Source organism: Corvus kubaryi, unplaced genomic scaffold (assembly GCF_017639235.1).
Source record: "Corvus kubaryi isolate FWS band 111438036 unplaced genomic scaffold, C.kubaryi_AGA036_p1.0 71, whole genome shotgun sequence".
Taxonomy (NCBI): Eukaryota; Metazoa; Chordata; class Aves; order Passeriformes; family Corvidae; genus Corvus; species Corvus kubaryi.
This window is the reverse complement of record NW_024582059.1, coordinates 1,308,509-1,333,159: the sequence shown is the minus strand read 5'-3', so window position 1 is coordinate 1,333,159 and position 24,651 is coordinate 1,308,509. Positions and strand designations below refer to the sequence as shown.

Sequence of the window (24,651 nt, the reverse complement as noted above, 5' to 3'; positions counted from 1 at the left end):
TAGGAGTCCTAGGTTTGGCAGATAAGGTAATCCTGGCTTTTGCCTTAACTTCATTCATCTTCGTATTAACTGTGCATTGTCCCATCACAGATTTAACATGTGCAGCATATGAGCAGTTGCTTAGAAGATGGTGGTGATACAACGTTATCCTCATGGGAAGAATGCCAGCTGTAGAGCTGGGCAGCTGGCTTTGCTCCAGCTGCTTTGGCAGACTAGGGGTGTGGAGACAGAATTTCGAAATGCCTTTACCTTTATCTGGGATGGGAATTTTGACTCAAGTTTAGTCTCAGATGTGATCTCATGTTTCATCAGAGGGAATGCAAGAATTAAGCTGTTACCTGTGTTTTGAAGAGCTGCCTAACAGGTGATGTTCTTGTCTTAGAAAGCATTTTTAGACACTGAGCATGGTAGTTTCATCTATGTTGAGAAGAAGCCTGTGCTTGTTTATAAGTCATGCCTGTTTTGGTTTTTTTCCCCTCTGGCCAGGTAAGCCTCAGCTTTTCTTATCTTACAGTCTTTGATGCAAGTCAAAAACGAAACTGTTCAGTCATAAGTCCTGGGGGTTTTTGTTTGGTTCCATTTGTTTTGGTTTTGTTTTATGGGGTATTGGGGTTTTCTAGAGAATGTTCTGGAACACAACTTTCTACTGAATGTGCAACTGTAATCCTTTTGAGATTAAAGGAGGAACTGCAATTTGCAACCTTGCCTACAGAACTTAATGTGAGTCTATAATCCCTTCTGGCAAATTTATGAAGGTAAATGGTAGAGATCTGTCATAGCTCTGGCAAAGATCACTGGTCAGTGTGAAGCTGTTAATTCTTTGGGGAAGGATACTCTTGCTAAAACAAGGCTTGCAAATTACTTGCCATGCTATTAATCCTGCTCTGACAGTGAATGCTGAAAGTTAATTCACAGATACCTCAGTAATTGAAGGATCTATTCAATATAACCATTATTTTTTTCTTTTTCCTACCGCAAGGTTAAGAATGCTCCTGTTGGAGTAAGAGGTCCAGATCTCTTCATAAGGTATTAGATTTTGTGTCTGTACTCAGAAGAACATTGAGGAGAGGACTACTGTTAGTGATTATAGGAGTTCTCAGGTAACAAACTTAGTGGAACATGGCAGTGATATTTTTATAGAATGGATTAGTGCTGGCTGAAGAATTTAATTTAGTATTTGGGACTAGGTGGTCAATCTCTGTGTCTGTGAAGAGTTACACTACTGCACCTCTCAAGCGTATCTGTTTGGTCTAAGCTCAGTAACAAGCTGCCAGAGCACAAGTGCAGATGATGAGTCTAACCAGCATAAGAAGTAGAACTTTCTTGTGTAAATGAATTGTGATCCCCTGGTTTTATTGGTTGGCTGTACTAACTGCTCTGTTTTTACAGTTCGAGTTGTATTTCACAAAGATATCTCTTAAGTTCGTGTTTACAGCGTGATTTATGTTTCCTGAGAATCCATTCCAAATTCATTAAAAGCAGCACTTTCACACAATCACAGGCAATTGAATTAGAGAGGAGGTAGGTAGATGGCTGCTACTTAGCTCTCTTTGTCCTCTCCTACTTCGTATGTGCTGCACTTCACACTCAGAACTACTGTTTTGGTGCAAAGGATGTGACTTTTCATAGCCTTAACTATTTATTTATAAACTGAGAAGTAGAAAAGCATTCTTTATGGATTAGCTATAAATGATACAAGAAAACTCAAGCTTTGAGAAAATGCAGGTAACCCTGAGTCATATTTTTGCACATAATATTCTTTCCAATACTGATAAGACTGGTGTAGAAGAACACTCCAAATTTTCAGAGTGGTAACATGAAAAGACAGGTTTGTGGAAAAACATTGAGCAGTTACCTTGTAATTTTTGGATGTAAAATTTAACTTGAAACAGCCTTTTTTTTCTTTTTTTTTTTTTAACTTGACTGCTGCAATATCTTAATGTCTTATGCATGCACTATGCTCTGCTTTATGAGGGGTGGGATGGGAGCAAAAAAGGAAGATGAAAAGCGAAGTTGCCCTTTGCTATTTAACTGAAGCTACGTCTCTGGTTCCCAGGGCAGGAGACCAGGTACAGAAATAGGTTATAGTTGACCAATCAGCCCTCCTAACCTTGTTATCCTGCCCACAGCCACCCTGCCATGTTTGTCCTCACTCTTCAGAGACCTGAACTCCTTTTTTCCACATACGTTTGCCCTGCTAGATAGGGCTTCTTTTTGCTGCCTTCCCTGATCTGATGGGGAATGTCTTTCATGTAACTTAGCTAGGCAGTGCCTGGAGACTCTAGTGCTTCCAATTTATGAGCCAGTATTTTATACAATTGCTAGGGTGAGTAATGCCTCTTAAGGTGCAAAGTATGAAGAAAAGGGGAAGGGGTAGCAAAACTTTTTACTTTATCAATGCAGTAGTTCTCATTGGGAGTTGAGCTTGTAAAAATACTGAAAAAATTAGATTAAGAAACTTCCTTAGGTTTTTAGGTTATGTGAGTACAGGTAAAACAAAGGTCACGTATTAGGCTTAGAAATCTAGAGTGCAGATAATGCAGAGACAGAGTGACGGGGGAAAGCTCAATGTTGTAAACCTCAGTGAGGTTTTAAAAAGAAGTTCCCATGAAGCATATGCTGACACATACATCATGAATAATTTAGGGTGTGGACAGAGGAGAGGGCAGCCAGCTGTACTTTCTGAGCCAGCTGCAGCAAGCTGATAAGCTCTTCTTGAAGAGTTCTGCTAGGAGGAAGTAGCAGTAATCATAGTTGGTGGTTACAGGATTATGGGTCATTGCCGGGAAGCTGGAAGGATAAACAGTGGATCAGCATCCTTGGTAATGAGAGAACACAACAAAAGAGGTCTTGAAAAGACTCCAAGCTACCACCAAGATGTTCACTAAACAACGAGTGACTTTCTAGACATGCAGTGGCTTTCTTATGTCAGCATTAAGCTGTCCATTGCTAACTGTGAAAGCAGGAGGTGGCAGGAGAAGCTTAGTTGTACGCTTCTGTCCTCCAAGTATACCTTCATGTCTCTGACCACGTATGGAGGACTCCAAAGTGATTATTGTGGAAAAATCGTTACTTGTCAACTTGCTAGGCATGTTGAAGTACTTCATTAGACTGAATTGCCTACAACATCTTTTTAAAATGGTTTTAAGTATCTTTTTGGTGTGATTGAAATTCCTCAGGGCAGTTCCAGGCTTTTAAAAGTATTTGTCAATACGATCACTGTTGATAAACTGTATTGAAAATATGCTGAGAGAATCAACAGAACCTTTACTGACAGATAAGTACTCAAGATGATTTTGCATCTTGAACCTGCTAAGTGCTTAATAACATTCTGGAGTCATGACGGCTTCCTTCGATGACAAAACCCTTTTATCAGAAAGCCATACCTTTGGAAATGATTGTTTGCTGAATGCTGCTTATTTTGCTAGTATGTAAAAAGTACCAAAGGCTTAGGTGGCTGTTCACTCTTCAACACACTAATTAGAACTTTAAGTACCTTCAGAATATTGTGGCACTTCTGTGAAATGTTCTGTAGACTTCAAAATGTATGCTGAGTATTTTATACAATATTTAATTGAAGTTATAGTGCATCTTTTGTCCTTTGATTAGATCTATATTATCTTAGACTAGCTGAAGATCTTTGCTCTTGCTGAAACAATCTTGGAGGAGATTGATTCCAAGCAGTGATCTCTTGTGGTTTTAAGAACCCCTCTACAGGCTGCTGTTGCATTTGTGCTTATCCATAGTCCTAGTGGTGAGAAAAAAGAGTTCTTCCATGGAACAGTGACCCCTGCAGCAGCAATCAAAGGCATAGGGACTAATTAGGGCACCAGATTATTTGGATCCACTGGGCTGAGAATCTTGCTGTAAACAAATGTGTGTGAGTAGTATTTTAGCATGGCCACTCCCAAGAGTCCCAAGGACTGAGCTGAAGAAACAAGGTTCATTTCAAATCCCTAAGGCTCTTTTTTTTTAATGTTTCTAGCCATAAAACTACTGCCTGCCTTCCCTTCTTCCAGTGTAAATATCAGAATATTAAAATTCTGACTAGTACCAAAACAAGAGATCTAGTCAGACAGTATAAGAGGACACAAGGAAATGGAATGAAGGTGTGTCAAGGAAGTTCAGGTTGGACATTAGGAAAAAGTTCTTCACTGAACAGGCTCCCCAGGGAAATGGTCACAGCATCAAGCCTGACAGAGTTCAAAAAACATCTGGATGTTACTCTTAGTCATATGGTTTAGTTTTATTTAGTCCTGCAAGGAGAAGGGAGTTGGACTTTTGATGATCCTTATAAGTCCTTTCCAGTTTGAGATATTCTTTGATCCTTCCAGTACTCTTTGTATACTGTAGTAGTATTTTCCTTTTTGTTGCCATGAGAATCAAGCACATAATGTTTTTTTATACAGGTGGGTGTATGTATAAAGTAGTATTTTTAGTGCTGTTTATGTATGAATTCTTTGGGGAAAAAAAAAATATATAGCCCATATTAAAGTATGCCTGTTGCATGAATGTGCATGAGTCAATTTCTGTAACTCCTGAGACATTTGTACCAGTGCAGCAAGTGATAGGGCATGTAGCTTCCTGGACTGCATGATGATGTAGCTCTACTATGTAAAAGGGTTTTCACTGGACTCATTCAGAGAAGTGAGTATTTTTTCCTGTGTAGCCATGCTCTTGGCTTATGCTGTTGCCTAAGTGGAGCTTGAGCTGATTCAGTGAGGACTTTATTGATTAAGAATTCTGGAAATTCTTATAGGTGATGAAATAATCATTCATCTTTCAAGAGGAAAAAAAAGTGTCTCCAGAGTATCCACAGTTTTCAGTAAAGTTATTTTGAATATTCCCTGGTGCTTGCATTAGAGTCATTTTGGTAGAAATGGAGGAACAGAATTTGTCCTAGTGCTGAAGCTAGGTGCATTAGCCACACTGAAGGTCTGAAAAACAGAGGTCCTGATCTGTCCCAGTGGTTTGTTTGGAGTCACTTGAGTTAGAAAAAGAAATCCAGCTCCCAGCTGTTTCAGCAACTCCAAATCCATTTACATTTACTCATCCAATTTATCAGCTACAAACCTTTGTTGACATTCTCTTAATACTCACCTGCACAGAAAACATTCATTAAAACAGTAGGCTGGATGTATGCTTCATATTTAGTGTGATCTATCTGGTATGTCCTGCTCTCAGTTGGTAAAGTGCCAAGCACATGGGCTCAGTGAAGCCTCTCAAACTGTCATCGTGGGGAAAATAGTTTGCTACCTACGATACCCACATTTTGAGGGATTTCATTTGAGACATCCAGGGATGAGTCGTACATTGTACTGTGGTCACAGATGGCTGTCTAGTTTTAGACCTCTAAGAAAGGCTAAGCAACATTTTCATAATGTCTCCACTTGTACTACTTATTTCCTGTAAGTGCCAGAGAATCAGAATGTTTTAAGTTTTAATGAGAGTTAAAGGGGAGCTTGGAGAGCACCATCCAAGACTTTACTGCTTATGAAACAAAAGGTAAATAGCAATGATAAGTTTTACATAATTTTATAAATAGATAAGGATTGTTTCAAAATTGTTTATAAAATTAAGAGAATAAAAGTTGTGGGAATTCCATCTTCTAATTAACCTGACCTTAGAAATCTGGCCATGCTGGCTTTAGAGATCCCTAGGCTTTTTTCTGTCTGTGCTATGGAAGGTGGTAACCTGACACCTAAATCCTTTGGTGTAAGTGCATCTCAAAGCAAGATGTTATGTAGAGATACAAATACAGGCTTTTACCCCAGCATAACTGATGAAGGTTATACTCAAGGCATCACCTGTTTTTCTGCTTATGAAATTTTAAAATTATTATTAGGTATTTTTTGCTTTTTCCCTTCCATTATAGCATTTGCCTGCAGCAGCAGCTTCCCTTCTACGTACTTATTTTTAATTACTCATGATTGTTAGTGTTGGGTAATTTTGTTTGCTAAGGAAATCCCCTTGCAATGGCCTACAGACGTTGCCATAATTATGAAAGAAACTTCAGGCCTGCCATTTAGATTGTCATTTTGTATTTTGCTTGTGATAACCTAGTACAACATTCTCTTCTAGTAATGTATTAATAGTATCCTCATCTAAAAGCAATCTTAATTTATTTCCCCATTTTATTTTTAACATCCTTTTGGATGGAGGTCAAGATAAGTACAAAAGAATGTCCTTTAGAAATCCATAGCTGGAGAGCTCCCTGCATCATATTGTCTTTTCTCCAGGGCAGAGAGTAACTGTTTAGCACAGTGGTTCTGTTCTGCAGATGCAGTCAGAAAACAGAGGTCTGGTGTTATGTTGAGGAGCTGTGGGGCTTTCAAATGGATATCCTGTGCTGCCTGCAGGTATTTACACTCATACAAACATATATACATTGATATTGCTGCATCTCTAGAAAATTCCCCAAGGTCGGTGATCCTTTAGTTGCTTTGCATCTTTGACAAATAGTCTGTGGTGGTGGTATCCGCAACAGCACACAGTTACCAAAAGAGAGAGCATGCCCTGATACGAACTGCTGTGAACACAAGTCCTGTTTGACTTCAGAGGTGTTTACCTTCAGCAGAAGAATGGTACAGGGTGGACAGGTGGGGGCAGTAATATCTTGAAGTACTGCATCCAAATCTGTGAGAACCTCTTAGTTTAAAACCTTTATATGAACTCGTTGAACACGAATTTGAGAGAGAAAACAGCAGCAGCCTGTTGTGCTGATAGAGACTGCACAGCATTTGGAAACAAAGCACTTCTGGATTAACATGGCAGAATTTGGGCAGCTTCAGTGGAACTACTCTGAATTTATTCTAATAGAGCTAAAGGCATGGCTCTGTCTTCAGCTTTTTGTTTTAGTTGATAAAGAATATCTGCTTGCAGTATCGTAAAGTAAGAATTGTAATAACCTCCTAAATTTGTGGTATTTCAGAAAGAGTTAATATGGTACACAGTGAAAGAAAGTATTTATCTTGCTTTGTGTCTTAAGATTTGAAAAGATTAAACCACAGCCTTTAAAACGCTCATATCTTGAAACAGCAAAAATGTCATTTGTTTAAAAATACCCTCAAACAAACAAAAAACAAACCCTAAAACTGGGACATGAAAATGAGACATGATTTAACTTAATTATAAGCCTTGAACAAGGAAACAGCATGTTCTCAGAATACTTAATTACAGCATTGTTTTTTGGTGTGTGTGTGTGTGTGTTGCTTCAGTCAGTCTTAAGCAGAAAGAATAAAAGGCAAAGAAAACACAGAAGTACAGTAAACATCTTGAAATGCAGTTTCCTTCTTACTGGGAACCTATCACATGACTTGCTGGAAAAGATTTATTTTTAAAAAAATTGCAGTTGTTCTTTGACAGCTGTAAATCTGCTTCTTGAGAAATAATATCCCATAAGATCTCTCAAGCAGCACTACAATGTTTAAATGGTTTTAGTGTTGTATCACTGAATTTAAGGGAAGAACACTGAAATGTTTGATTGCCCTGAAAACATTACTCATTGACAGATGAGGACAGAAACAGAGCAAGGCTTTCTACTATAAATGAATAATCATTTTATAGTCTGCACTATTAAAGGTGAGAAGATAATAATTTTGACTGAATTCTACAGCATGCAAAGCCAGTTGGGGTAACTCAATCTAAGATGATAGCTTTTTAACAGCTACGTTTCGCACGGCCTTCTGCTGCCCAACAGTGTGAGTCCCAGCTATCCCTTTTTGAAGTTGGCAGCAGAAATTTTTAAGAGAAAAAAAGATCACCTACTGTCTTTCTCTTTGAACCAGTGTTTCTCAGAACTGCATCCTGCCTTGTGCTCTCACAGGTGAAAAAATTACCTGTGGTTGGATTGTGTACTTTTTCTTTATATGGCAGGTGAATGGAAGGACTGGTATTTTTGTATTGTATTGAAACGAAGGGTTGTCAGCTCAAAAGGATTTGTATCAAAAATACATAGGCATGTTGACCATGTTCAGTCATGCCTTAAAGACAAATTTAGGGTGGATTCTTATGGTAAGCTGAAATAGGTGTGTGAAAGCCAGGAGCTGAAACAAAACTCTGATGTCCCTGTTCTTGTTCTGCCCAGCTTTAGCTGCTGGGGCTGGTGTGAAACATTCTCAGTTCATGGAGGTGAGCTAGAACCCTCTGCACCCCCTGGTGCAGTGGGAACAGAGCATGAAGTAGGGTGGGATGTTACACCTGGAGAGTAGCTAAGGCCACCCACGGAACTATTTAAAAACTTGTTGCTTTAATTTCTGCTTTTGGGCTGTGAATGAAGGGATTAACCTTGCGAGGGCACACAGAAAAGCTACAGTGTGACTTGAAAACCGTACTTTGAGTTCTTTCTTGGGAGCTGATGCTTCTGTCCCTTTGCAGATGAATGTTCTGAATTTTTAGAAACAAAATCCACAGCCCTCCTTTATGAGGAAACCACAGTACTTTGAGACGTTCATGACGTTTGTTACGGTTTTATATGCCTCTGTAATTTTATGGAAAAAAGGAGGTGGAAGTCTGAGGCCGTATAAAAGCCTCAAGAGTCGAGGGAGCCAATATTCAAAACCCACTGCGGTGTTGCCACAGCTCTTCCCCATCCCGCCTCCCTGCCGTTTTCTAGAGCTCCGAGTGCAATTGCTGCATCTGAGAGATTCGTAACCGTATTACAGCTCCTCTTATCATTGTTCAGCCGTGCCTCTTGGAGGAAAAAAATAACACCAACCCGCCGCTTCGCCGACTTGCTCGGGCAGGGCTGTGCGCTGCCAGCGGCCGCTGCAGCCGGGGCGGGAGCGCGGCCGCTGCCGCTCGCGTTCCGCGCGCCGCGCTCGGCCGGGCCAGAGCCACCCCCCGCCGCCCGCACGCCCCGCGCGCAGCCGCGCTGCATCGCCCTCAGCAGCGCCGGCCTCCTCCCTTCCTTCCTCCGTCCCTCTCCTCCTTCCTTCAAAGCACTGCTCCAGTTCGTAGCTGCCGGTGGCTGTCGCCATGGGCCCCGCGGCGCTGCTGCCGCTGCTGCCCGTGCTGCTGTTGCCGCTGGCGGTGGCCGCGGGCGGCCCGGAGGTGCGCAGCCTGAGGGGGAGCTGGCGGCTCCGCAGCGGGAACGGGTCGGTGTCGCTCCGAGCGGAGGTGCCGGGCTGCGTTCACACCGCGCTGCTCTGCAGGGGCCTCATCCAGGTACGGTACTCGGAGAGCTGGGCCGAGGAGCAGCCCCACCCGCCGTGGGCAGCCCGCCTCGGAGGGGAGAACCAGCCCCCCAAAACTCTGCTCCGTCCCCGGAGCTGCCCGGCCACTGCAGGGTTGGTTGGCGTCGCCGGTGCAGCAGCCGGGCTTCGTTTGGTGGCTGAAGTGTCCTCAGTCGCACATAAGGCCGAGGATACAAATGGAAGTTTTGCAGTATGTGAGATTGTGGTTTTGACACGCAGCCAAGGTGCTGACACCAGATACCTGCAATACCCTCACAGCATGTAAGTCATGCTTACCTACAGTGATACCTCAAAAGAATGAAAAGTTAAACCCACCCTCCTAAAGTCTGGCTTGTTGATGCAATAAGTTTAGGGATTTCAGGCGATTAAAAAGCCCTTTTAAAACTTGCAGAGAATATCAGAACAGTGGAGAACATATACACCCATTCTGCCTAAATATATTCTCGTATATTCTGAAACACAAGAACAGACGTTAAATTTAAAGGACAAGCTCCTGTCGTAACACTTCGAAGAAGCTTTTCTGCTTCTGTTTATGCTTGCTTATATTACGTTTTTAAGTTTATAAAAAGGCAGCAACCACTTTCTTGTACAAATTTTCAAAACTGCAGTTGCAGATGGATAGCAAAGTATTCTGATACTAGCATAAGGTGCTTGTGACTCAGACCTGACAAGAAACGTGGCATTAACTGCGTCATTGTTGAAATAAGATGCCTTTTTAAAAGGAAACGAAGAAAATGGAACATGTACCTGGAACAAGGAAAAGAAACAAAACACAGTGAAGTTAACAAAGTCATCTATAAAGGTGATACATACAGTTCTGTGCTGGAAAATGTAAAGTACTGTTGTATGCTGTGAGTATGTCATATTATCCCTCCTTTATTGTGGGCCCAATGGTGTGGTTTTTGCACATAATTTATTTTAAAAACACATTCTGGATGCATGCATTTTGTATTTTCTATTTCTCAGTTTTTATCCTTCAGCTTATTATACTCTGATTAAAGTTAGAGAGGTAAAAGGAGAAAGTGACACCCTTTGGTCAGGATAATTTTAGCATTTTCTGTGTTGGCACAGGTTGGGAATCCCAGCACTAATAATAGATTCCAAAGAGTGTCATTGCCAGATACAAAGCATCAACATTGGAAAAAGAAATATGTTACGAAGGGGTAGGCAGAGTTATGATGATCTCTTGTTTTAACGTCTGTGTGCTCAGTGATGTGACATCTTGGACATAGAGAATTAAGGTTTCGGAAGGGCTTTTCTATAGTTTTCAAATGTGCAGGGGCCAGGGAGACTTTATGTGGAGGATCGGTTAAGGGAACTGTGCCGGTTTCTCTGATGCAAAAGTGCACAAGGTAAACTGAACATCTGGGATGTTTGGCTGTTCTGGGAGGTGCTGTGCAAGAAGTGTGAATAATCATCCAGGAGAAACTGTGACCAATGCACTGACTCAGGCGTGCAAGACAATGATGTAATGAAAGACTCACATTTAACTACTCACACTAGGTACACTTAGGAAGTGAGAAGGTGTGATTGCTAATTTAGCTGCATGGCTGCACACTGACTTGCAGTTTAGCAGTGTATTTGGAAATGAGGATGATGAACTCTCACGTGCCTGGGCAGAATCCCAAGTCTGCACAGAAGCATGAGAGGTTAGTCAGCCGGCTGGGCAGCAGTGGATGCTTGGCTAATTAAATCGATGATGGTTGGTTGTGGTCCCTTACATGTTTACTTGAATACAAGTAAGAACTTGCTCCAAACACGTGCTGGTACGGCCGGGTATGAACCTGCTGTGGACTGGAAGCTGTTGCTAAATTGGTGGTGTTACTGTCGAGGTGCTGAGTTAACCAAAATGGTTCACTAGTCTGGTTGCTTGACCTCTGGACTGGACCCAGCTGGTGGCTGGCTAGTTCCAAGCTCAGAATGAGATAACTGTTTCTATGTATAGATGTATACAGGTAACTCAAGGCCATCTTAATTAAACCCGTTCTTACTCACTTTAGCAAAGCTCAGTTTACAGAAAGAAGCATTCACACAAATTTGCACCAGGATAACTAAATTATTTTAAAATCATATTTTTATTTAAAAGATAGAATGGAGGCCATACAAAAACAGGGGAGCAACCTTAGCAGATTTGAAACCTATTCCAGATGGTGTTAGATGTATTCAATCCTTGTCACCAAAGGTGTTGCATTCTGCGAAGCAGCAAGCCTGAGTTGTTTGGAGGGAGTCAGTGACATCATTCCTTATTGCAGTTCGAGGCTTCGTGCTCCAGAGGAGGGCTCAGCTGTTTGTCCTGAGGGTTATTCACTGCGGTGAATGTGACCAAAGGTTTTCAAGTGCAGCTGCCTAAAATCATACTCCTATTTTTACAAAAGCATGCGCACTGCTGTAATTGTAGAGGCATGGAGCACTGGTTGCTCCATTTTTTCAGAGTTCATTATCTCTGGAAATCAGCCCTTTTTGGTGTTGTGTCAAGTATAGAAGTAGGAGATTTATTATAGATGCCTAAATACAAGTTTTGATCTTAGATATTTTTTTCATTTGCTCCTTTTGCTCTTTGCAATGGAATATAGGATCTTTATTCATCTTACAGAAGATGTTACCAGATCAGTAATGCAACTTGTAATCAAAAGTGGAGATTGGTCTGAAAAGCTGTACCAGGAAATAGGAGAACAAAGCTAGTGGGAACAAAATCATTCTGGATAGCAGGACCCCTGTGTTCACCTGGTGAAGTCTGCATGCCGTTTTTCTGTGTGATTTGAAATGGCAAATAGCACTGCATCCTTTGCTTCTGTATCTGTGAGATTTTCAATGGATTAGCACCCAAAAGGGAAATTTAAAGCAAAATTTGGAAGGCCCTACTCCTGCAATGTAGCTTAGTGGGCATCTCACAAATGAGGGGAAGGAGGGCAGCAGGGGTAAGCTGATGAATATTAAGCCTTCAGAATGTGGCTTAGATTGCAAGAGTAGGCTGCAAGCAATTTATCACTGTGTGGTTCATTTCAAATTTAGGTCGACACACAAACTGTTTTTGCACAGGGATGCTGTAGCTGATTGCGTGTCTGTAGCCTTACTTTAATCTGCTGTGCAGGCCATACACTTGAAAAACATCTCTCTGATGCTGAGGGTTCATTACTCATCTCTCTGGATCCTCTTAGCATTTGTTCTAGAGATACCTTTACTCTGGCTCATAAAATATACATTGGAGAAACACATCTTCCTGAATGCACGAAATGCATGTGTCTCAAAAAATGCTCTTGGGGAAGACCCTTGAGTTCCCTACTAAAGTATTATTTTCTTTCATATTCAATCAATGTAGTTCAAATGCTGGATTATCTATGATAAAAGCTCTAGGGCCAGGAGATTGCATCAGATTATGTGTTTGACTTGATTGTTTTAATAACATTTCATTAAGACACTGTAGCCCGTACTATTATTTAAATGTAAAATTAAGAAAACACATGAGAAATACACATAAAGAAGGGTAATAGTCACTTGAATAAAGTTAGTGCAAAGCTTCATTTTGAATGCAGACATTTTACAAACTTGCAGTGAATCTGTTCCTAACCCTGCAGCTCTGGAAAAAGATTTGCCAAAACCATTTTGTCTGAAGATTCTGCTTTTGACCACTGTTCTGATAAGCCATATGTACCCACAGGTAACTTGTATATTAAGTCTGTGTGCTGGAAATAGGCATCCTCTACCATTTACTGTCCAAGTTCTGCACTGTGCCATTTCTTGTTGGCAGGTGACACCTGTAAATTTTCAGTTCTGATGAATATGGCTGTTGTAGCTGGATTTTCTCATATGCCAGCCATTTGCATTCATACATAAGGCTATTTTGTCTTATTAGCTGTCACTTAGATTTGCATAGACCATTACGAGAGGTCTGCAAGTGTGATGCTGATATAGGGGCTGGGTAACACTGCATTTTCTGGCCTGACAGACAAGGGCATGCACTTTACAGAGAAGCTCACAGTGATCTTGGTCATACTCAGATATTAAAATTTATTAGAAGTTTATATACCCCAACTGGTAGTTCTGTGTTTCTGGAAAGTAGTGTGCTTTTCTGTAGCTTGTTCTGCATTTGTATAAAATACTCTGTTGTTTATTTTCTGACACTTCATCACAACTTAGATTTTTTGGAGCAAGCCAGGTAACAATTCCACTGGGTATCCTATGGTTCTATTCAGGTTAGATGGCATTCATTGATGATGGAATAGTTGATTATTATATTATTTTCCACTGAAATATAGGTGCTCTGCTGAACTGTGAGAACATATGTGGAAACGTTCAAAAGCCTTAGTAAAACTTTGCGTAAGTATTAAAAGGCACTTAAGTTTTTCTTTCAAAAGCTTGTGATATTAAAAGAGAGAAAAGTTACAGTGGTCTGTTAAATACATCACAGTATTCAAATAATATTATGCAGTGGGTATTAGTATCTTAACTCTTTAGTCATATTTGGCCTAGTGTTCAGTTGTGACACATCTTGAACATTGACAGTGGCATTCAGTTTACTGCTTTCTGAGAGCAGCTACTGACAATTACTTACTTTAGGAGGAACTTCCAAAACTCACGTTCCAAGAATACAATCCATTTGTCACTACTGTTAGTTCAGCCTGACTTCAAGCTGTGAAAATTGTGTAAGTGTCCTGACTGCTATCACTTGTGATGTCAAGGAGCACATGGGTATAGATAAGTATATATTAAGTATATATTAACTATTTCGCTTCCAGTCTGAAGTTGGGCACAGCAGAATCATTAAACCGTAAATTGTGAAACATCACTTGCAAATTTTATTTTGGTAATCTGTTGCACCATCAGAATTTTCTTACGGTGTACATGATAAAATACCAGCAGAGTTAATTTATGAGAGAAGAGCATGCAAGGTGACTTCAAATTAGACCATAACAAAAGCAGGGTAAGGCAAAGGAATCTGGTTTTTGTTCTCTTTATTACATTTCATTTCATTATATGCAGATCTTCCCCCCGTGTACAGCTGACTCCGTCTGGTGTAATTCAGGTGTTTGTGCCATGCCCCTCAGAACTCCTGGAGTGTGGGGGCCTGGAGGTGTCCCTTCATTGGGCCAGGGTGTGCCTGGCACCACTCGCTCACTTGGGCTTGGAGCCTCACGTCTCATGTGTTCATGTCTCATCCATTTCCTCCTTAACAGGAGAAGCTCTTATCAGCGTAGCTTTTCAATATCCCCTTAAAATCATTGCAAGGACAAGCTTCCATCTGGCCTTCATTGTAGTGCTGCCAGTGCTTTTGAAGTCCCGCTGATGTCCTGTTATCCGACCGGGAAACTGCTTCCTTTTGATGATCTGTAGCAGGGCTTTTTACCTAATCTCAGCAGGTGGTTTGGTGCTTGCTTACAGCGTTGAGGTTGGGAGCAGGGAACAAACAGGCAGGCAGCTTGAGTGCTTCAGATTTTTCCCCAAATTGCAGGGAGCAGGAAAATGCAAGGCTGTTATGTTTGGTGGGATCTAAAAATAGCCGTAGTTGACTCCACCCCTCTATGAATTGCTTCCAGGAACACATTGAGCTGTTGAGCTATTGAATGTGAAGTGTATTTAATGGATGTGCAGCCTATTTCCTACCATCTTTCAGTTTCTCCTTGTGCCTTTAAGAGTTTTAAATTTGTGGGGTTTTGCATGCACTTTTTGAACTAAGCCTTTAATTTTGATGTGAAATGATTTCACGTGGGATGAAATTCTGTTTCAGAGAAATCCAAACAATTTGACTTACAGGGGTACATCTTCCGGCACTCAGAACAGTTGTATTTAATAATGAAAAAGTCAATAACCTCAGAAGTGTATTGGAGAAGTAATTCTGCTTTCTTAGAGGACTTTGCTGTGGTCACGCGTTTCTCCTGAATCTTGAGAATTGTCTTAAAAGCATTGCTTGAACGTTGCCACGACTGATTGCATAACAATCAACATTTGTCATGGTTAATATGACTGACCAGTTATTAGCACTTAACAGCTTTTCTGTGTGATATATGAGCTGTCTTACTGGTTATGTAGCAATGATATCAGTAAGCTTTTAAGTTTACATGAAGGTACACGGAACTGTGAGCTTTCCATCTGAAAGGGCGGATGCCTGTGAGTCAGAAGGGCTAATTAGCACCTTCTATGACACCTATTTTAGCAGTCAGTGCATTTCTTGAAGTTTGAAGGCTTTAGACTAGAAAAGGAAGCTCCTTCAGGAAGAAGGATCTTCAGTACGTTCTGAGATTTAAACATGCCACTCTGTAAATGCTTGTAAGAGCCCGTTTGGCAATGATTTCTGCCTCTGGTAAAATATTCCTACATTTCTGCTCCTAGACAACCGGTTTTGTGTTTTCCAGAAGTCAGGACTTTGTTCATTGACATCTCTGTATCTGTGCTGTTGTGGGAGAAATGGTGAAGGTTTCTTTGTGCATCTTTGCCGAGACACTGATGTCGATTTTTGACCGTTAACCAAATGGCTTTACAGTCTGCTGTTGATAGTGCATTTGCAACTTTCATCTCACACCTTTTGTTAAATATTTCACACATACAAATGGCAATTACTGAAATTTAACTTGCACATTTTTCAAAGCATAATGTGAAATAAAACAGTATGTGATGTTTAATACGAATATGTATGTATATGTAAAAATATGTAAGATGGTGTATAATGTTAAAGCAAGACCGTTGTAAAGTACATATTGGGGGGTTTCACAGTCTCTGACATTCAATGCTTGCCTTTCATTATCTCAGTATAATGATCTCAGTGGAGTTTCTTTCATGAGCCTAAATTTTGCATATTAATATGCTTTTCTTAGCCTTAAATTTTGCATCTTAATAAATGTCTGAGATATATTCCCCAAAAGTAATGGTATGAATGTCTTAAAATTCAGTAATAGTTCTGGTAAGCTCACGATGACTTAACTTTTAGAGTATACACTGTATTATCATTACAGAGGTCACAGTTTCACTAAGGTGACAAGACTTTTCCTTTTTGACTCTTCCCTTGTAGTAAGAAATTTGATTGATAGAGCATAGCATGTAGAGGCAAGGTGACACCTTTTCCTCTGTATGAGCCCAAGGAATGATGTTTGTATTACTGTAGGACTCCAGAAGGGACTGCGCTGCTGAGGAGAGTCACTTAGATGTTACGATTTTGCTCTGCTATAATAGGTTTATGTGTATATTACAAAGCCTGACCCTGTTAGGTGCAAAATAAATATGAGGTATGAGACAATTTTTTTCAGAAGATTTCAAATCCATAATGTATTTACTATCTCTACTGACTCTTAAAATGGGGAGAAAAATTAAGTTCCAGCAAGTAGGAAAAAAAAAAAAAAGCTGGTCAGATTTTCTTCAGTGTGAATTTGGATATTCAGGGCGGGTAGTTCAGTGTGTTGGTACTGTTGGAACACTGCTATCAAAGCAAACCTTAACGCAGCTCCCCTCCCTCTGAGCCGGGGTTGAGTCATGCAGGCCAGAAGAGACTGGCCTTTGTTTCGGGGCAGCAGCTCAGCCGGGCAGCGGCGGCAGAGGCTGGAACGGGGCTGCCAGGCCGCGGGTACCTGCACTGAGACGGGATGGGGCACTGTGCCTTCCTGCACTCCGACATGGGATGGGGCACTGTGCCTTCCTGCACTCTGACACGGGATGGGGCACTGTGCCTTCCTGCACTCCGACATGGGATGGGCACTGTGCCTTCCTGCACTCTGACACGGGATGGGGCACTGTGCCTTCCTGCACACTGACATGGGATGGGGCACTGTGCCTTCCTGCACTCCGACACGGGATGGGCACTGTGCCTTCCTGCACTCCGACATGGGATGGGGCACTGTGCCTTCCTGCACTCTGACACGGGATGGGCACTGTGCCTTCCTGCACTCCGACACGGGATGGGCACTGTGCCTTCCTGCACTCCGACATGGGATGGGGCACTGTGCCTTCCTGCACTCTGACACGGGATGGGGCACTGTGCTCTTCTGCTGCCTCTGTGTGAGGTGCAAGGCCATGGGGTGTCAGGTTCTTTAACCTGGGTCAGGGACATTGCAATCCGCCATAAGGTAACAAATACAGCATGAAGCCAGAAAGGCTGAGGATGTAGCTTAGACCAACTGTGCCTTCTATTCTTCCTAGATAGTGTGGTTAAAGGGAGAAGGGCACATTTGGTGTAAATGCAGTACTATTCTCAAAAGTAGTCATTTAGTTTTATACCAAAACCAAAATCACATTGCTTCTCATTCTTCTCTTTTTCCATCCCTCCACATAAAACAATTTTGTTTATCCTTACCACAGCAAAACTAGCTGACAAGAAACAAGTGGAGTATTTGCAATAACTTTAAACTAGAGATTTGTTCACTGCTGTCCCTAGAGGCCTAAAATGCTGTTTCTTTGCCTCTTAAAATCCTATTAGTCTTACTTTCTCCATAATTATGAGGGTGATCATGTTTCTGTTCCTCTCATTAAGTCAGAAGCTCTCTTGATTTATTGGTTAATTTCCAGACTGTAAAAACAAATCCTGCTGCTTCTAGTTTGAGTGATTATAGCAGAAAGGGTTTTGACCTATATAAATAAAGCCAAATATTACTAAAGCTTTGCTTTCACGTGAAATTTCAAAGGTGACAAGGAGTATCAGGACTAAGATGGATTTTGCATTTGCAGACTGACTGAAATAAGAAGTGTTCATCTAATGGACATTGTGATTCTTTTTATGTAGTAACACTATTAATAAATCTTGTAATTTTCTTTTTGTTGGTCTGTTACTAGGATCCATACTACAGATTTAATGATGTGATGTACAGATGGATCTCACTAGATAACTGGACTTACAGCAGGACGTTCAAAACTCCTTTTGACATCAGGTAGGCAGTAAAGATATGTCTAAAATAGTTCTGTGCCATCTTTCATGGAGAATTGCAAGTTAATCCATCAGCTCAAAATCTGCTTAATACTTTTGTATCTGATAAAACAAATTATGCAATCATGTGCAGCTGCAAATCTGTTGCTACAGAACACTTCAATTGTTGCTTTTTCCTTTTTTTAAAAATGGATTGTTAAAATTTACTTATGAATTGTCAACTGAGAAAAGATAGTTCTTAGGGTAATTGAAAGCTATCCCATCTAATATCTGGTGGGTATGTGAACGTGTTATACATGGTGCGGTGTTCTTGAACATGCTAACTTGAGCTACTTCAGCTGTCATCTTAATTTGAGCATTTAAAGATACAATGTAGCTACACTGAGTCAAATGTTTTTGCAGGTAGCTGAGGCAACTGCTGGTACAATAGCGATACACATTTTTATATTGTCTGTTTCTTGTGTGTCCTTAACTTTCCACACATATGTTTTCTTCCGTAGAAAGTGGCAGAAAGTGAATTTGGTTTTCGAGGGAGTAGATACAGTAGCACAGATCCTGCTCAACAATGTCACAGTTGGGAGAACAGACAACATGTTCAACAGATATGTAAGTAATGTGTTTATTTCTGAAGGTGCTTCTGTTTTTTCTTCAAAGCTCTGTTGTTCTGAGCATTTTCAGTGCATTCAAGTACCCATAAAAGTAGGTGGTTGGATGCAGAAAGTGTTGACCTGAGGACTGCGTGTGTTATCAGGTAAATGTTAAAAAGAGAAGTGTACTTCCATTTTCACGAGCTACGGTGTCATATCTAGAAGTGAATGTGCCTTGTCCTAAATGAGAGGACCAATGCAAGAGGATCAGTTCAGCTAATAATACATCTTGCTTCTTGGGATGTGTCCCAGCTCCAAGAAAACGTAAGCTTAAATCTGTTTTATTAGCTGTAAATCTGCTTACTAATTGGTATTAGAATGGTTTACATGTGAATACTGCAATGAAAATGCACATATTATAAAGCCTTTGTGTTTTCATGCTTTTGGTTTTTAAAGAGGGTGGTTTATGTTTAATATTGCACGTTGGATAACATTGTCTTGCATTTTTGAGCTTCGCTTGTCTCAGCATGAGAGTACTCATTATGGAATGATCCTGAGAGTAGCAAAAACATTCCAACTAATTTTATAGCTTTAAAATACAAAATTATTCTGGTATTAACATAAGGAGAAATGCTTGCTTTTATCTGAAAAGGATCAAAAAACCTGAAGAGTTAAAGGAAGAATAATAGTGGAATAACTAAATTACAAATGAAATCTGGCATCTCCACATCTCAGCATTTACCATTCCAGCAGGTTTTATTGCAGAGGCTCTGGACTAAGAGCTAGATTCTGCCACCTGGGTCTGTGTGACCTAGGACAAGCCACTTAGTTTCTCTTTGACTTAGTTTTACCATCAGTGAAATCAAACATTTCATGGAGGTTTTATGAAATTGTCATTATTTACTATTTGGAGAGTATCTAAAAGTTTGTCAGTAGCAGGCTCTGTAAATTTAGGAAGTGGTATTATTTTGTCCATATTTCTGCAACTTCATTTTGTGTCAGATTGTAACAATTCATGAAATGGCCTTCACTGTAAAATCAGAGTGTACTGCATTAAATTGAGTCCGCGGTTACTGTGACCCAGACTTCTGCCTTGTTCACCCGTTCCACATGGCAACATCTGCAGAAAGGACTCTCTGAAGGCTCTGGATTGGGGAACGCTATTTGCTTTATAATTTCCTGCAGTATGCTACAGAAATAAGGGATGCTAGCTGGGCTGCTTCCAAATTAGAAAAAATTGCTTTTCTCCTTGGCTTTTCACAAATGAGCACTCTGAGGAATAAATGGGTATTAGCCATTGGAACCATATTGTCTTGATAGCACAGGATAGTTCTGAAATGGAACATTTCTCCTTTTATCCAGCCATGTTGAAGGTGATTTTGTGACCTGGTGAGGAAGCCCCCAAATGCTTCATTTGGTGCTGGCATAGAAGTGTGTCTGTACATTTGGGAGGTGAGAATGCAGCTCATTTCATTTTGGGGAATGAAATACAGCTTTGCAGCGTTCATGGACAAGGCAGCTCAGTGCCTTGTGGTAGATGAGCTGGCAGCACAGTGTGAGCTGGAAACACTCCTGTATGGAGCAGCTTTCTGAGTTGGAATAAGGTGTCTTCCCAAAGATGCAGATGAGTTCTGGATGGGGAAGGAGGGTAAAGATTCTCTTGCTGTCCTTGTCTGTCAAGCACTTCTGTGTCCAAGCAGAGCACTGCAGCCTGCAGTGAGGGCTCGGTGTGAGGAAAGTGGTTTGCCTAGAAACATCTCCTTGTATCTAGAACATTCCTGTGTATTTTCTTTTTTTCAGTTTATGAGATAGCTTTTCTCTTCCTTCAAAACCGGAGCACGCTGAGACAGTATTTCAAAAGCCTTTGAATAATATATGTATGGTATTAAAATCCCAATGTAATAGAGATTATAAATCTCATATATAAATGTCAACATGTAATGGTTTTGTTCTGTGTTTTGTCCTAGAGCTTTGATATTACCAGTGTGATCCAGGAGGTCAATTTTGTTGAAGTCCGTTTCTTGTCAGCCGTTTCATATGCAGCAGAGCAGAGCAGATGTCACAAAGCACACAGCATTCCCCCGGCGTGCCCTCCACCTGTGCAGAAAGGAGAGTGCCATGTTAATTTCATCAGAAAGGTAGGGGCAGAATTGTCTGTCTCTGGCTTCAGGCTGGGAAAGAGGAATGCTTCACAAGCTGTCCTTACGGTTGTATTCTGAAATCTGCAATGTAGTTTTATAAGTAGGGCATATTTTTCATTGCAGCTTCCTTCTCCCGTCCCCCTTAGAAACCTGTAATCTTGTATGTTGACAATACAAGAGGCATAAGAAGGCCAGGCTTCATATCTAAGTGATAAGAATGTTTAAAAGGCTATTTTCATGAAAGGGTCAGCAAGGAGACTTTCAGCTAAGAGGACAGGATAGCAGTGGGAAATGTGTAATCATTACATTTTGATCCACTGGGTGGGTTTAGCAATGTATGCTGACAATAGAGTTCACTGTTGCAAATACCAGTGTGTATTGCCAAGGCTGTAAAAATCTCATCCAAGCAGCTTTGTGAGTGTTTGCTGTTGCTCATGTGCTGTGCTATTTATACTGGGCAGCTCTGGCATGTCCCAAGAAGTGTTATGTAACACAGGACCTGTTCTCATCTTAGTAAAGTACTTGTAAGTACATATTCAGTGAAAACAACAATGTAATATAAATGAATGAAGCTCAGAAATTTTAAGATGTGGCTTCTTTGCTGTTAAAGCTTAACTAAAGGCAGACTATCATTTGAGTAGCATCTCATGTATTTCTGATAGCTTTGCAGCAGATAGAGGCAATGTCCAGATGATCTTGTCTTCTAATTTCTGGTTTTGGGTGGTTTTGCACGTTTGTCTCCACTTAAATGCCTTTCTTGTTAATTATTTTCAAACTTTCTAATAAAGTCTTTCTGGAGTCTCCTCAAAAAATGACTAGCTCCTGTTAATTTAAACCTGGATATAATTTTCTTTAAAATTTGTTAATGTAAACATGGACTCCTTGTTGTCCTGGAAAGATCCTTTAGGGTTAAGATGCTGTCTTTATTTCTAGTTGCTGCTACTTTTATTTTCTGTACATTTTAGAAAGTTTATTAATTCTTCTGAGTCTAATGTGCTTCTTAGAAATCAGTGCGAGGAGAGGCTTGCAAGTAATAATGCACTTACACAGCTGTAGTCTTATTTATAGAGCAAAAGTGGCCTGGAATGATTTTATGCTTCACTGCACTGTACCTTTAAATTTGTAAGAAAATACCCTAATGTTTTTTCCTCAAATGAGTTGTTTGAGTGTACTTGGAAGCTGCTCCAGAAATTTCCAGAAACATTTTGAGTTCGAAGTATATGGCAACAACAGCAGCTATCACGTTTAAAAGTAAATAAACTAGGACATTGCTATTAGCTGGATGCTTTCCATCTGAAAGTAATGGAGAGCTGTTTACACAGTTCAGGTGCAGTATTAAGTGCAGTAAACTTAACTAAATCTAAATAGGAGTTTGTGGCAGAACAGAAACCTGTCGCTGCTGATGTACTCCAGTGATCCAGGCATATTGTTCTTATGAGATACTGTTTCTGATAGCAGTCTCTGTAGTATTGTTGTGAAACCTGCCAATCTGTCAGTGATTCATTTGTTTATTTTTTATAAAGGGAAAATGACTTTCAATCGGACATGTTTTCTAAGAATATGTTATTCCTGGTTTTCCCTTTGAAATAGGTGCAGTGTTTGCTTCCTGGAAGGCTCTTTTGCAATTTGATAGACAGGGAGGCTGACTGGCAACACAAGGGATGGGCCAGGCTTGTGCAATGTGGTTTGCCCAAATTAGTATGCCTTGGCTGTAAGTTATTAGTCTCTAAATTTAGAACTGTGTGTCACTGTACACTGTACATTGTATTTGCTTTGGGAGCTGGAGCTGTGTGAAACTTGGAGGGCAGATGAATAGATGTTGTCAAGGGATTTGTTAAGTAGAGGTCTGACCAGGTTTGAAAACAGCTAAATGGAAATTAGTGTACGCACTTCTCTGCCTGACCAGCATTTTATAATTCTGACAGTTATTCTGATGTTAGTACCAGAACTAAGCTACTTCTCAACCATGTTTTTGTTCCCTTTGTTTTTGTATAAGAGAACCATAAAAAGGGGAGAAACAGTGAACATGACTGAACTACACAAATACACCAGACATACCCATTTCTTTCCTTGTATTAATCTGTGGTGTTTAAACCAAAAATAGGAGATAAACTATTTCATATATGATTTTTAATTTTATACTTTTCTTCTAAAATACTGTAACATTTTAAACTCAGTTTTCTGCTCAGTTTGTCTTTTAGGTGTACAATTAAATACTGACATTACAAACTAAGATAATTCATAGCTGAATTGAGAATATTCTCCTGGATTATTTTTTGGATCTTTACTGTTTGGGGTTTTGTTGGCATTTTTTTTAAGTGGTATGCTAAGTGTTGTTTTGCTCTTTCAGTAGTACAAAATTTCTCTGTACCTTTGATGTTTAATACAAAATTAATTTTTTTTAATATAATACAGGTAGTACCAGCAGAGTTCTGGTTGAGAAATAAGAAGAAAATACTGTAAGCTCTTTGGGTTTATGAAAACTGGAAAAATTCTTTCAGTGCACATCAATATTTTATTCCCAGATAGCAAATGTCTTTTATTTCTGGTACAGCATCAATGTCTGTGTGAAAAACAGGCAATTGTAACATAATAATTTTGTTTTCCAGGAGCAGTGTTCATTTAGTTGGGATTGGGGCCCTTCTTTTCCCACTCAAGGAATCTGGAAAGATGTTAGGATTGAGGCCTATAACCATTATCACCTGATTTACTTTTCTTTAACTCCTTTCTTTGGTAAGTCTCTTTCACTTCTTCTTTTTGTTGTTGTTTCACCTTTGGAATACAAAGCATTTTATTGTTAAGCCAATTAACTATCAGTTTAGGAAATGTTCTGTGGGGTTTTTTATGACTTTGTGTGTAGTTCTTTCCACAGCACACCTTTTTTAGGCATTGAAACAGTACTTCAGTACAAGCAATAGCTGTTAAAAGTGTTAGAATTCAGAATCTTTTTTTGCTTAAAGTACCCGAATAACTGCAGAAATAAATGTAGTATAATTGAGATTAGTACCTGTTCTCTGGTTTTTAAAAATCTCGTTTATATTGGCATGTGTTTTGACCAAGACTCCCTGTAAATATGTCTCACTTTCATTTAAAACAAAGGCTAAGCTGCTATGGGAATTTGGTTTTGTGTTGGAAAGACAAATGCACGGTGAATAGAGTTTGAAGAGTGCTGAGTTTTCAGGACACAACATGAAGTCTGAGAGAGAAAAGCAGTCGTGCTATGCAAGGATAATTGTTAAAGCTGCAACTGGAGAGGATAACCTCCTGCATTCCTGCTACCTAACTTACCAAACCAGTTTCCTCGCTTGCAGTGGTCTCTGATTTTCCTCTCCTTTGTCCTGAAGATCACTGCAGCTCAGCAAAAGTAGTTAATTTTCCTTTGAAACTTTTTGCAAGCGGTGATATGCCCCATTGTAGACCACCCATGTGGTTTTTTCACTGCCTCTTGAGCCCAGTCTTCAGTGGAGTAAAGGCTTGCACGTGGGTCCTCTGCACTGGGGCGGATTTCGCCCCTTGGGAATAGATTTGTTGTGTATGAATAAAAGAGGAAGACATCACTCCATGGCTGCTTCTAAAGCGTCCTGAAATAGCTGCAGGTCTTAGCTAGAATTAACGTGACTGGAATTTCCATGGAAAGCCCCAGCACAGACTGTGTGCTTTCTAAAATTTAGTTACAGTAAAAACCTTCTCTGGTCCCTCCCACATTCCCACAACTCCACCTTCTGGTAGGTAAAGTCTTGCTCTCTGGATAAGTGGAGAGAGCAAACCTCTTTTCATTCAGCAGAGAGTGGCTTGGAACCAGAGCAAGAGCTTATTAGTATTTAAACATAATAACGTTTGAAAAAGAAAGAGTAAATGAACAACCTGAATTTAAGCTGCCTACA

General features: G+C 40.3%; 1 protein-coding gene across 2 annotated transcripts in view; it reads left to right on the top strand.

The window, feature by feature from the left end:
* The first annotated feature begins 420 nt into the window (after window positions 1–420).
* MANBA (mannosidase beta) overlaps window positions 421–24,651 on the top strand; it is a 54,415-nt gene continuing 30,184 nt past the window's right edge. The window contains exons 1-5 of one of the 2 annotated variants that reach the window (XM_042049664.1): window positions 421–486; window positions 17,949–18,043; window positions 18,540–18,645; window positions 20,594–20,764; window positions 23,377–23,500. In XM_042049664.1, the coding sequence (XP_041905598.1) occupies window positions 454–486; window positions 17,949–18,043; window positions 18,540–18,645; window positions 20,594–20,764; window positions 23,377–23,500 (529 nt within the window). In that variant the 5' untranslated portion in view covers window positions 421–453. Of the gene's footprint in view, window positions 487–8,901; window positions 9,166–17,948; window positions 18,044–18,539; window positions 18,646–20,593; window positions 20,765–23,376; window positions 23,501–24,651 lie in introns of those variants that run through there. The other variant, XM_042049663.1, reaches the window with a different exon arrangement.